Here is a 13,961-nt window from a genome sequence, read left to right as displayed (position 1 = left end):
TGGTGTTACAGCAAATGTTGCAAGAATGACACGTGTATAAACATTGCATCCACATCCAATTAAAGCAGTACTTGCTATAAACACGCAGTACTGACAAAAAATTTAGGCAGATATTAGCTAGCTGCTGGTACTTGTGAAAATATAATGAAAGTTAAGTCATCTGGGAAAGTGTCTATTCTTCTCATCCAACTCCCCCTCCTTCAGAGAGAACAGTAAAAACAAAAACAAAAAGAAATGGGATAGTCTAAGGCCCACTTGTTGGGTTATAGGACCGTCACAGAGTTTGGAATCATATACGAATAATGAATGTTATAGAGTGCAATGGACAGAATATTTCATGAGGTGAAAGATGAAATGATCCATTCAATGAGGCACAGCCCATATAACACCTAAAATAGATCCTTGTCATTTGATGTTTTATTAAATTAGAAACAAGAGAAAATCTGAGATCGAAAGAGTACTCACTGAGCGCTTTACGCTAGCGCTGTCGCATACACACACTGCAAACACAAGCGTTTAACACGCATAGTGTGCCGGGCTCTTAGTGAGCGTGCTATGGAGCAAATCGTATGGATCCACAATTGCACGGATGATGACGTCATAGTGAAATGGGCCGAATGTTCAATGTCAAACAACCAATCAAATGACAAGGATATCTTCAGGCGTTACATAATACACAATATTCAACGGTGAGGTCAGTGTTACCTGTTGGGTGCCAGCTGGACCAGAGATGTACTGGATGGTGGTACCCGGTGGGAGACCCTTACCCTTCCCTGCAAGAGCAGCGACATTGCTCATTGAGATGGTAGTCTTTGCCGAGCTAGGCTTGGCAAGAGTCACAATCACTTTGGCTGTCCCACTCACTCCAAGACGCTTCTGCAAACGTGGGTTTAATGTAGAGATGCAGACAAAATTGTGAGAAAGAGTATGGACAGAAGCACAAAGTCATAGACTGACTAAAATGTCCTTGAGAGAAATAGTTTGGACTGGGAAAATGTATACAAGAGTCCTTTCTTTGCTATTTGAGGCAAGGTGTGGCAGAGAATTTATGATACTTAACAATATGCTTGGAACAATCTTTAAATCTACTGAACCTGCCTAAAACACAGCTCTGATACAGGTTTAGGTAGTTCTAGACATTTTCTTTTTTTACTTACCTCTTAAGTAAATGGAAGGAGCCCTGGGTTTTTCAAAAATACAAGGAACACCATGACCAGTAAGCAGCATGATGTACACACTGAGACAAGATGCCAGGACTGTAGTGCTGTACATAAAACTGCCACAAGAGCTTTCATTTCAAAGCAAGCATTATAAGCCCTATATCTCTCACCTTCCACGGCTGACTTGTGCGTGAATGACTCTGACTTTAAACAAGTACTGCAGAGACAAGGTATACTGCCAACCCCTACCACCCTGTTAAGTCTAGGACCACCTCACCTGCTGCATCTGCAGCCGCTGCTTGGCCAGCTGCTCCTCCAGCTCCTGCCGCACTTGGTCGGCCACAGACTTGGTGGGCTTGAGGGACGGGATGGCCATCTTGCCGTCCCGGCTGCTGCTCACCGACAGCTTGACGGCCGCCTCGTTCTCCTTGTTGTGGGAGCTGCTGACCTTGGTGACGGTGACTGGTGTGGTTGTGGCGGAGGAGGCAGCAGCCAGGGCCTTGGACTCTCTCTCCTTTGCCTTGTCTCGTGCCTGTTGCCTCAGTTGCCTTGGTAATAGACAGAATTACATGATATAGATATTCCTCACATTCCCTTACAAAACCCTTTCATTCTATTAAGCTTATTTTGCAAAGACACAAGCTGAAAAATTTCTCCTCCCTCTCTCTCCTCTTTAAAATGCCTCTCAACTGGAAAAAAAAAAATATACACAACTAGAAAAGCACTCTGAGAGCGCAGACCTCCGCCAAGCATGCAGCTCATTTCCACCACTGATCTTGTTCTTCCATAGAGATATCAGTGATTTCCACCCATACGTATTTATATAGCATTGTGTGCTGAAAGTCACCCGATTTCCCAATATAGAAGCCTTTGTTACGCCATAAACCCTCAGCCGCATGGCGCGCCTCGCCCTAGCAGAAACAAGAGCACCACTTTAGTGCGTGCATGCAAACCTCAAATATGCGCAGCCTGAACTCCCAAGTTCATTGACCCTACCTACCAAAATATCAAAAATCCTTCATAAATTCCCCCAAAGAAAAACGGTGAATCCATAATCATAGCATTTCTAGAAATGATGTTACACTTAAAATGAAATATATATTCTTTTTTTTGCGGTAGACACGCAGCTAAATTTTGCTGAATGAGATAGGGGGAAAAAAAATTGTCTTACTTTTCACAGTACTGCTGGACTTCCCACAATTCCAGCTCCTCTTCTGGTACCCAGACCTCAATCGTTTCTGTTGATCTGGGCTTGTCCTTGACTTCTCGTCTTGATGGAGTGGCGCTGGAGCGAAGACCTGACCGCTGGGGTTTGTGAACCTCTGCATTCCACAACAAAGACAAGGACACATAGAGAGAGAAAGAAAGAGAGTGAGATAACCTTGCCCTCTTTGTGTTTTGGAATCAGCTTCTGATGGGTCTTTCTACAAGATCAACTAAAATGCACACACACACACACACACACACACAATATTTCAGGAAAAGTGGTCCATAGTATATTACTCTGGAATATGCTTGATATATATTTTATCTGTCATATGAAGGTAACAGCTATGTTAATGTGGACACTAAATTTGGCCAACACATACAATTCAGTGGGATGTATACTTCTTGTCACAATTCTAAATTCTTTCTCAACACGCATTTAACATATTTTCGGACAAAACACTAAAAGACATTCACCAGTACCAGGAAGTTTTTGTAGTGTTCTTTCATAAATGCATAACAACACAGCCTACCTGGTGTTGACACTGCAGTCTCCTTGGGAACAATGGTCTTGCGTATCAAGTACTGTGATTTGACTCCACTTGGTGGCACGTCCCTCCTGTCAATAATCTCTGTGGTGATCTTCTCTGAGCTTGTGTTGATGACTGTCACTCCGTTGTTGTTGGGTGGCTTGATATTGATGTCATCCCAGCGAACACTTGCCCAGAGAATGCGCAGCAGCAGACTGACTGCCGAGAGGGACTTTACGGTCTGGAGACGATAGCGCCAGCAGATTTTGAACGAGGGCCGAGGACAGGGATATGGCCAGAAGTCACCAACATTCTTGGTGTTGTAGCTGTAGCCCTCCACTTCCAAATTTCCTGCTCGGCGACTAAGGCGCTTGAGGTCATGCTGTGGTAAAACCAAGATGCTTCTCTTTCGGCTGCGAGTGGAAAACATGTAACAGATTGGCAGAGGTTTGGCAAGGCGCTTGATGACTCGTTTGGTTTTTGGTCCTTTCTGGAGCCGCACGCGATCGTTTGTTCTTCGTGGTTTGGGAATGGCAGCTGCTTCCTCCTTGAGGGCACTTTCAAGCTTTATAATTTCAGCCTGAATCATTGTCTGGGTGACAGATGTATCAATTTTGCTGATAATGGTTTCTGTTGTGGTTGTGGTGGTATTGCTAGCTATCAGTTCCCGCAGTTCTCTGTTGATGGTCGTTGTTGTTGTTGTAGTGGTCTTTGTGACAGTGGTTGTGATGGTCTGTGATTTCTCTGTCACAACAGCAACAGCGACAGTTTTTGCTACTTTGGCTTCCTTGGCATCTTCAGAAACTGCTGCTTTCTCAACTACCTTCTCAACTACTTTTGTCTCTTTAGATTCTGATATTTCAGTTGTAACTTGGCTAGTACTTGACACTTCTTCCCTTTGATTCTCCAAGTCAGCACTTGGTGTCTCTATGGAAATTTCAGGTTTTTGCTCAATAGTTGTCGTATCTAAATCTTGAACCCCTCTCACTGATTCTGTTTTGGAATCAGTAGTTGGTGTCACTTCTTCTTTAACTTCAGGGACGGGCTGCTGTTCATCATCCGTACTCTTCCCTTCATCCACATCCATCCTTGAATCCTGCTCTGCAACACTGCTAGCGGTTCCAACCATCGCTCCAGATAACTCTCCACTGGCCACTTTAGCCTCTGGGATTTCAGAAACAGCATGCATGTTTAAATCAACATCTGGCTTTTCATCAGGTATCACTGTAACACTGCTAGCGGTTCCAACCACCATTCCAGATGACCCTTCACTGGCCACTTTAGCCTCTGGAATTTCAGGAACAGCATGCATGCTTGAATCAACCTCTGGCTTTTCATCAGGTATCACTGCAACACTGCTAGTGGTTCCAACTATCGCCCCAGATGACCCTTCACTGGCCACTTTAGCCTCTGGAATTTCAGGAACAGCATGCATGCTTGAATCAACATCTGGCTTTTCATCAGATATCACTGTCTTTGTTTCATTGTCGGCAGACTGCACCTCCCCCTGATTACCAAGTTTCTCTTCTTTCATCAGGTCAGCAGAATTTGCAGGAGTTGAACTCACTTCTTGAGAAAGTTCACCCGCCACAACATTTTCTTGCTGTTCATTCTTTGCTTCATCAGCAACACACGCCAAACCTTCATCAACAGCCATTGCTTCTGTTTCATCATTGTGGCAGTTGACCAATTTCTCCCCTGTTGACAGTGCTGAGTCATTACAAGTTGACTTACCATGACTACTCTCTTGACTGGCTAACTGTGCGTCTTCTACTTCCATCGGTGTAACGGCAGCATCGGATTCAGAGTTCGTTTTGGCGACCTGAGCACATTGCACACTTGATACATCACCTGCTGTGTCAATCTCTGTCTGTCCTTCAGTCTGCATCACTGAAAAGTCACAGACCTTTTCCAAAACTTCAACATTGCTATTATTGTTTGAAGACGATAAGTTTGTTCCAACATCTCCATCTGCAAAATTTGTGACTGGTTTGTCACTTGAATTTCCGGAAGCACTAAGAGCACAGCTGACCATAACATGATTATCAGCCACATTGTCCGTGCAAGGTGTTTTCTCCCCAAGCAAATCAGAACTTGGGGATGACTGAATAGTTCTTTCCACTTCTACTGATCCCGCCTCAAAATCTTTAGAGGGTTTCATTTCACTCACAGCTGCTGGCAACACTTCCGTGGATTCAACAGGCAGATCATCAATATGGTTTTCCACAAGAGGATTTTGTTTCAACAAAATTGATCCCTCGGACTGCCGACAGTTCTCTACACGATTGTCCTCCACTTTGCTTCTGAGTTGCTCAGGGTTGCAAGGATCCATCACCTTACACAATGATTGCTGATCATCAAGCGATGTAAATGCTTCTTGATTCTCCAAGTCATCTTTCTGTGCTATTGAAGAGTCCAACATATCCTCCTTAGGACTCTTTTGCACGATGCTTACTGCTCCACTAGACTCACTCTCATTCTGCAACTCATTGCTTAAGTTACACTGTGAAGAATCCTGTGGATGCTCAGTAGCTGACACATCTGGAGGTGCATGCTGCTGGTTTTCATTGATGGTAACATTGGGACTGAATGAGGTATCTTTTGAGACATTAGGAACTGTAGGAGCTTCATCATTGGTAGCAGTCTCAGTGAGTAAATCACTACTTGAGTCCTTTTGTGCCATGAAAGAATCTTGCGGGGGTTTGCTGTTTGCATGTGGCGGTTGTTGTTCAGCATTGGTGAGCTTTGAACTGCCTTCATCTTGAACTGGGGGATCAGTCCTTGCATCAGGTTGTGCTTGCACAGAGTCTGGAGATGGCTGCCTCTCTTGCTCCATGTCAACTGGTTGTTTCAGCATTTCTTTACCTAGGGTGGTCTCTACAGTGCCATCTAGCACTGGCTTGCACAAATCCTCCACAGTTTGACTTCCACTTGTGTCACTAGAGGGTTTCGAGACATCTTGCTCATCAGCTGCTTTAGGAGATATTTCTGTGGGAGCGTCTCTTGATTCACTTTTACTCTGCTGGCTACCATCCTCTTGTGCTGCCTGCAAGACTTCCTCGCTCTGAGCTAACTCAGTTTGTTGTTTGTCTTCATCTGGCTGATCATTTGTGGGGAGGGGAGAGACTCCGGGTAAAGTTTGGTTGACATTCATATTAGGTGGCAATTTCTCAACAGAGTCTGTGTGTGAGACAGGAGAAGTGGCAAGATTTGTTGCATTTACTCTTTCAGGATCACTACTTGACCGTTTTTCATCTGTCACAGGGTGAGCAGACTTCTCTTCTGAAAGCTTCATGGGAGCAGCACTGCATTTCTGGCTTTCATTTTCAGCCTTCGTCTCAATTTTGGCAGTTGTTTGTACACTTGACTGAGACTCATTTGAGATTGGTCCACATACTTTGGGCTGGTTAGGTTGGTTGTGCACCTCCTCCTTTACATCTCCAACTTCCATGGGTTCTTGTTTTGCAATGACCTTTGGGGTTGGAGAAGGGACCTCTGTCTTGACAGAGACAGATTTTGTAGGAACTGATGTTGCTGTGACAGGAGCAGCAAGAGCAGAAACAGAAGTAGGTTTGGAAGCACTGGGAAGAGTTGTTGCAGGAGATGAAACAGGAACGGACTTTTGTGTGACCTCCGCTTTTGCTGCGTTCCCAGCCTGTACAGATGGTTGACGATACACTTGAGGCTTCCTGGATTTGCGAACCTCCATCTGCTGCTTCATACCTTCTACAACACCTTGGACGGCCTTAATATCTCCTCCAGCAGCCAGCTTTTTCTTCAGGGCAGCGAGCAACTTTTCCTTCTCTTCAACCATTTTCTGTTGTTTGGCATACTTTCCTATTTCCGACTGGAATTTGATTGTCTCCTGTTGATGTTCCTTGGTGCGTAGTTCCAGAAGTCCTTCAAGTCTCGACTTGTATGGAATCTTTCGGTAAACGGTGTGATTCCGCAAGGCATTTGAGATATCGAGATCTTCCAACTCAAGAGCTAACTTTTTTGCAGGAGTTATTTCCCCAAGCACTTTCCCATCACCTTCTGATACATCAGTCACTTCTCTTGTACTCTCAGCATCATTGCCATCTGCTTTGCTGCTCTCAGCTGGTGTATCAGTTCCTTCTTTTAGGTTTTCTCCTTCCTTGGTTGAAATTACATCATTTGTAGTGGGAGATGCCTTTACAACCTGGACAGTTTCATCAGGTGACTGCCCCGGGTCAACTTTTTCACTTTGACTTTCACTGCCAGCCAGCTTGGTCTCCTTGACTGAAGTGCCACTTCCAGAGGTAGATGATGCTGCATTCTTTGCAGCCTCAGTGGTGGATTGCTCTGGCTCCATAGGCTTGCCAACGTCTACTCCTGTCTGCTCCTTGGAAGGAGCTTCCTCGGTTGTTTTTCCAGATGCTGGAAGTACCGTATCGTCATTCTTGTCATCTTTGGCACCACTTTCATCAAATTGTTCTCCAGGATCCCTCAGAACAGGATCCTTTTGAACAGACTCCTGCGTATCTTGTGTGGACTCCTCTGTATCCATCTTTGTTTCTGCTCCATCTTGCTTTGCGTCAGAATCAGCAGCACTGCTCACTTTCGTTTCATCGTCCGTGCTCTTTTGGGTCTCACTTCCTGCTTCAGTCTTGGAACATTGTCCATCATGATCCATCTTGTCATCGTCCCTTTTGGCACCTTTGTCTCCAGCATCTGCGTCTACCTCCATGCTGGAATCTTTGGCAGCTTCCTCTTTTACAGGACCAGTTGTTTGTGGCACATCTTGATCAACTTCCATTCCATCTTCTTTTGGTGCTCTGGGTTCCTCCGTTGCTGGAGGATTTCCCCACTTTGCCCATGCGCCGGCTGCAAGACAGAAACAAACAAATAAATTTAAAAAATGAATTTGCTAACACAAACACTTAAAATGTGTGTAAAACCAGTAAATCCATTGGCTGGGTTTGCTAGCTATTGTAAATTTTTTTACAAGAACTCAATTACTCCTCCAATGATCTCGTGTACAATAACAATACCAAAATTACAAGCTAATTACTGTCACAAGTTAATAATGTCATTTCTTGCAACTTACTGTTCCTTCCTTTCTATCCTTACCAACTAATATTACAAGTGGACATATGCCAAGCTGAACTTATTACAGGACAAGCCAGGCTGAAGTTATAGCTGAAAAATATCTAAATAAATGCACAACGTCTGTTTCCCATGACCTGCAACCCGTCTCACTATCATGCTCATTCAATTCAAAATAAAGTCATTGCTTCTCTTCCCACCAAAATGACACTACCACAAGAAATTTTGAGTTGAATTAATGACCTCTTCACATGATGTAGATGACCTTTCACCTTCAGTGTAACAGCTTAAAATTTCATCTTTAGCCAAAGCTCTGTGAACTTTGACCTGTGATGTTGAGAATATTGCACAATATTAATCAGAGCATATTCATCTCATTTAGCTTACAATGGACAAGCATAAAAAAAAAAAAAAAAAAATCCATTAGTACTGTGAAAAGAGACCATGGCTCCATACTATTTCTTTTTTCATTCTTCTCGTGGCCAATTTGGGTTAATTCTTTAAATCTGAAATTTTTGGGCCCACAATAGACACAAACATGTATGGGGAACCAATATCATATCTTTGTTGCCTGATCAGACCACCAAAACAAAACCTTCTTGGAAAGTCAGTCGCTCAACATCAATTTTTAGTCGTCCCAGGCCAATACTAATGTTGAGCCCTGGAGATGTAGGTAGGATGGAAGCAGAATGACCCAAAACATAATGAAAGAAACACCTTTTGGGGCAGGGGGTACAAAATAGATACATAATTCAAGTGCCTGAAAGTGACAATATCACTGCTGTAGTCATCCATTACATGACACAATTATCTGAAACAATGTTGACTTCACCATCCTCTTAAGCTGGGTCGAACAGGCTAAAGCTAGGGAAAAGTGCTTACAAGCCTTGGCTGCCTTGATACTTCGTTCCAGCCCAATCTTGGCAGGACTTGGAGGTGGGAGGGGTCTCCTCTTCCTGGTTGCACTGTGCCAGCCGAAGCCGCTGCCACCATAGATGCGATACTCCTCCCCTTTCAGCTTCCATACCTGATGCACAGAAATGACGAGAAGGCACCCTGATTAAAACTCAAGCTCACAATGGTGGTAATACATGTAAAGGGAAACCAACTTATAACAAGGTCCCTGGAACTGCTGATCCTACCTCATTATAACCGTTACCTTGTGAACGTACTAAAAAGAGACCAGTGAAGTACAGTAGAAATGGAAATTCAGGACCGGCAAACTCACCTCAATTCAAAGCGGTACCGTACTTCCTCATCCTTGTAAGTGAGCTCAATATAACTGGGTTTCAATATAGGGACCTAACCTCAATTTTAAAGTTTCATGGTTAGCATAACAACATGGTTAGCTTAACAACATAGTTAGCATAACAACACAGTTAGCATAACAAAATACAGTATAGAATGTTACAAGATATTCCCTCCCTTGGCAGATTTGAAGTGTTTTGACATGTCAAGTGGAGTGCCAGTTGTGATATCAAATCTGTGTTTATACTACTTTACTCTGAAATAACAAACTCCAATCTGACAAGGACAAAACCACACTTGCCTATGTCCTCCATGGGCTAAACATGTATTTTTAATGAGCCTTGGAAGGGCAGAAAAACACGATTTCTAGATGCATACTGTAAAACTGAATTTGTATTCATGAGGATGAATTTCTACAGTATCAAATTTAAGCCAGTATAGTAAAACTGTCTTGTACTGCATAAGAGTACAGTGCACTCCCGTTACAAGAAACACGGTTATAACAAAATTTCGTTATATAACGAAGTAAAACTTCTGGTCCCAAAATTATCACCATAAAAGTCTACGGTACAAAATCCGCTTATAACGAACACGGTTATAGCGAAATTCTCATTATAATGAAGTCTTTTCCAAGCGCAACTGACAGAGAAAAACAAAAGAAATGTGTTCCGTCATAACGAAATGCAGATCTGATCACTTTCGAAAATACGTAGCGGAACAAGCATTTACAGCGTCTCTGCATGGGTGAACGCTTCATGTAACTGTGTGTTCACTTTGTGTGTCACCCACGTATTTCGAGAACTTGCGTTATTGTAATACAATAATCTGAAATCAAAATAATAAACTTCGTTTTCTTGTTTTGAAGGTTCTTTACTACAAAACACACAGATTCTGATACACCTAAATGTCCGTTAGTTCGGGAATGAAATAGGGCTTGTTATTTGTTTGTTGTTTCCTTGTTTTTGTTACAGTGTATATATTGTATTTGTTCAGTTATAACAAAATTTCGTTGTAACGAAAGAAAACTGCTGGTCCCGAGCATTTCGTTACAACGGGAGTGCACTGTACTACCAACATGGGCAACCCTTAAAAAATAATTATTTATTCAGTGGGCCACCAATGTTCGGTGACAGTCTCATCAAACTGAAAACACAAATCATGAAAAGAAATGTTCGTCAAATCCATTCATTTTGAGTTTACATGTTTATGATATCTTTACAGCTGGATTGGTACATTATCCATGGTCAGAGCAATTTGATTTAGTGGACAGGATCAATTTTTGTAATCACTCAAGTAACAGTTAGGAATTGCATAGATTTATCTGATAAGAAAGTGGCATTCAAGAGTGACCATTACTCACTAGCATAATGACAAAAATGTACGTAAATCTCTTTGCAACCCCTCCCCACCACCCCCCCCCCAAAAAAAGAAAGAAAATATGCACACAATCACACACACACACACACACACAAACACACACATCTTAGATACTCTTCCAAAGTCACTGATAAACATTGAAACGTTAAAATTTGAACGGAAAACCATCACTAGTTTTGGGCAATGTACAGGTTATGCACATGAACACTTTGACAATGTTTTGTCAGTAACGCTGTTATTTCTGAAATGCTCTAGCAATCATTACATTTCCCAATAACAACGTCAATGAATCAAAAGTATCTCGATTTACCTTTATTTTTCTAAAAAACACAACATTTACAGATTTCTTGGAAGTAATTAATCTTCAGGTATCACAAATGTGAACGACACATTGACCAACAAGAGGTTTAATGGCAAAGATGAACTCTCATATACACACACACACACATACACACACACAAACTTACTTGATGCTTGATAGGAAAGCAGTACTTGACCCAGCTGTAGTTGGACTGGACCTCATCATCATCATCCTTCTTCTTCCTGTCCCCCTTCTTGCGCTCTTCCTTCTCTAGAGCAGACGTCCGCTGCATCCTAATGTGCCCAAGTCCTTCAGCAAAGTAGGAGTTGAATACCACTGGTTTGACAGCACATTCAAGGACAGAAAGGGCCAGAGCAAAGGCATGGGGCTTGGAGCACATGTGGACTGCCTTGATCCAGTTGCTGCGATGGACAGTCCAGTTTGTGTGCATCAAGGATCTCGGGATGTTGCTTTCCAGCTGCGTGATGGTGAGGCGGAGGGTGGAGATTGTCAGGATGCGGTTTCCGTGAGTGCTGCCGTGCCATTTGAATTCGGCAGCAGGTGTCAGGGTGAACTTGTTGACCAGGTAACGTTTGCGGTCGCGTTCCTCAGCATGCTGGGGCTTATTGAGTGCAAGCCTGTTGGTCGTAAACTGATTCTTGTAGGACTTGTATGTTCCTTCCATGCCAAGTTTGAAAAGCGACTCAGGTCGCAATGTGCTCCGCGTAATGATACTCCTGTCTTCTCCCTTCCCAACACGATTAATCTCCCCCTTTGAGTTGATGACAAGCATATCATCCCCTTTGGATCTACTTGACGCTACAGTAGAGGTGGTGCGGGTTGGAATGCTTGTTGTGTAAGTCAAATAGGGAGTCGCTTTAGGGGGTGGTGGCTTGTAGTTTGGATTACGTGATCGCGTCATTACCCTCGCCCCTTTGCTTTCCCCTTCCTTGCCCTCACTCTCACCATCCTCCTTTTTCTCAAGATCCTGCTCTTTAGAGTGATCTCCACTGTCTTCTGCAGGAGATGATTGATCACCATTTGGCTTTTGTTCTCCATCTCCATCAAGTTTCTCCTCTTTCTCTTCGCTTTTCTCAGAACTGTCTGCTTCTTTTGCATCTTGCACAGCACTGCTGTCCATCTCTTGGCTTTCTGCCTCTTTTGCTTCCTGGTTACCAGTGGCTGTATCACCTGCCCCATCCACCTCCATCTTTTCTTCCCCCGTCTCGGCTTCCTTTACTCCTGCCTCTTCCTGAGCCTTGGCCATTGCAGCCTCTTCCTCCAGCCGACGCTTCTCCTCCTGTTCTCTCAGCAATGCCTCTTCCCGCTTTGCCTTGACGATACTTAGCTCCTCTGCAAAATCAACCATGAAATAAAAATGTAAGTAAGATTACTTTCAAATGAGAAATACACACTGCATTCCAACTGTGAATAATTCATCCTACTTCACATGCAAAACTCAGTGGTTGGTACAAGTCTGCTTCAATAGCACACAACAACCAAGCACAGAAATTGTGCACTCACAGGTTCTTAAAGGGACTGTACAGTACTGGTTGGGGTGGGGATTCATGTTTTGAACATTCTTAAAGGACAAGTTCACCTTCATATACATATGGATTGAGTGAGGGCAACAATATTAGTAGAACACATCAGTGAAAGTTTGGGGAAAATCCGACAATCCGTTCAAAAGTTATGAATTTTTAAAGTATTTGTGCAATCACTGCTGGAGGAGAAGACTACTACAGTGCATGATGTCACATGCGTACAACAATATAAAGAAAATAAAAAGAGAATTTCACAAAACTTGACATTTTGAATAAAGTGCTCATTTCTTCGACATTTTACTGACTTATGTTAGGGGTAATATTATTTCCCCTGACTTCTGAAAGAGAGAAGTCGAGTGTTCTTTTATTATGTGAGAAAAGTGAGAATATCTTGAATTTTCTTTATACTTTCTTTATGTAGTTGTACTCATATGACATCACAAGCTATAGTAGTCTTCTCATCCAGCCGTGACTGAGCAGAAACTTCAAGAATTCATAACTTTTGAACGGATTGTCCGATTTTCCTCAAACTCTCATTGATTTGTTCTACTAATATTGCTGCATTCACTCAACCCACATGTCTATGAAGGTGAACTTGTCCTTTAAGTGAGATAATGAGAAACCTCATATGAAATATGAAAGAGCATGTAATTCTAAGAAGGATTCAACGTTTATTTGATGAAAATTGGTTTTCAAATGGCCGAGATATCCAAAAGAGTGATAATAATAAAAGGCGACATGCCACAACTTTATTAGGATCTCTTTGTTTCACCTTGTTTTTGGATATCTAAGCCATTTCAAAACCGACTTTCATCAAATAAACTTTTGATACCCCTTAGAATTGCATGCTCCTTGACATCTCATAGGGTGGTTTCTGAATATCTCGCAAAACGTTAAAAGCTGAATCCTCACCTCGACCAGAACTGTATACACCCTTTAAGATACATGTGACTCCTGTTATAATGAAGTCCCCAGGACCAGCAATTTTCTTTTTCTTTGTTCTACAGCCAAACATTGCAGTATATAAAGATTTGTATCGGCAAAAACTTTTGGACCTGAATTTTACTTTGGTGTAACAAGAATTTCTATTTCAATAGGATTGCACAGTTCAGTAGCATTATTCATGAATAGCACTAATGAATAAAGTGTACTAAAATTGCCACATATACATTATGCCTGTATTTCAACAGTCTGCTGAATCAAATTTCTGTGAATAGTGTGAACAAATTGTACTCCCTACCTTACGTGTACATAGAGCCACTACAAAACATCTAAGTATTATCACAATATGACTTTCAATGAAAATATACCTTAAAAGAAGGACTCAGACAATTAATTGTACCTACATAAACAATGTCATCATAATCGTTATGAGCAAAATACATTGTATCTAACAGCTAATGCTCTAGTTGTCTAAAACAGGAAGCAAGTGGATACAGGTATGAGAGTCAGAGATTAATAATTGTATCATGCCTTAATTGTCACCAAGAGTTAGAAATCAGAGACTTCTCTGAAAACTATTACAGAC

The 13,961-nt window shown here is 42.4% G+C and overlaps 1 protein-coding gene across 1 annotated transcript in view; it reads right to left on the bottom strand.

The window, feature by feature from the left end:
* Positions 1-13,961, bottom strand: part of LOC139734738 (nucleosome-remodeling factor subunit BPTF-like) — a 34,095-nt gene that overhangs the window by 15,649 nt on the left and 4,485 nt on the right. Inside the window, exons 3-8 of the mRNA XM_071645532.1 lie at positions 11,056-12,242; positions 8,846-8,990; positions 2,900-7,741; positions 2,332-2,482; positions 1,438-1,708; positions 706-876 (exon numbers count right to left, since the gene is read on the bottom strand). Of these exons, the coding sequence (XP_071501633.1) occupies positions 706-876; positions 1,438-1,708; positions 2,332-2,482; positions 2,900-7,741; positions 8,846-8,990; positions 11,056-12,242 (6,767 nt within the window). The remainder of the gene's footprint in view (positions 1-705; positions 877-1,437; positions 1,709-2,331; positions 2,483-2,899; positions 7,742-8,845; positions 8,991-11,055; positions 12,243-13,961) is intronic.

The sequence above is a fragment of the Diadema antillarum genome, unplaced genomic scaffold (assembly GCF_040938485.1).
Source record: "Diadema antillarum isolate AM-2024a unplaced genomic scaffold, OU_Dant_1.0 seq00000546_RagTag, whole genome shotgun sequence".
NCBI lineage: Eukaryota > Metazoa > Echinodermata > Echinoidea > Diadematoida > Diadematidae > Diadema > Diadema antillarum.
This window is presented reverse-complemented; position numbering and strand designations above follow the sequence as displayed.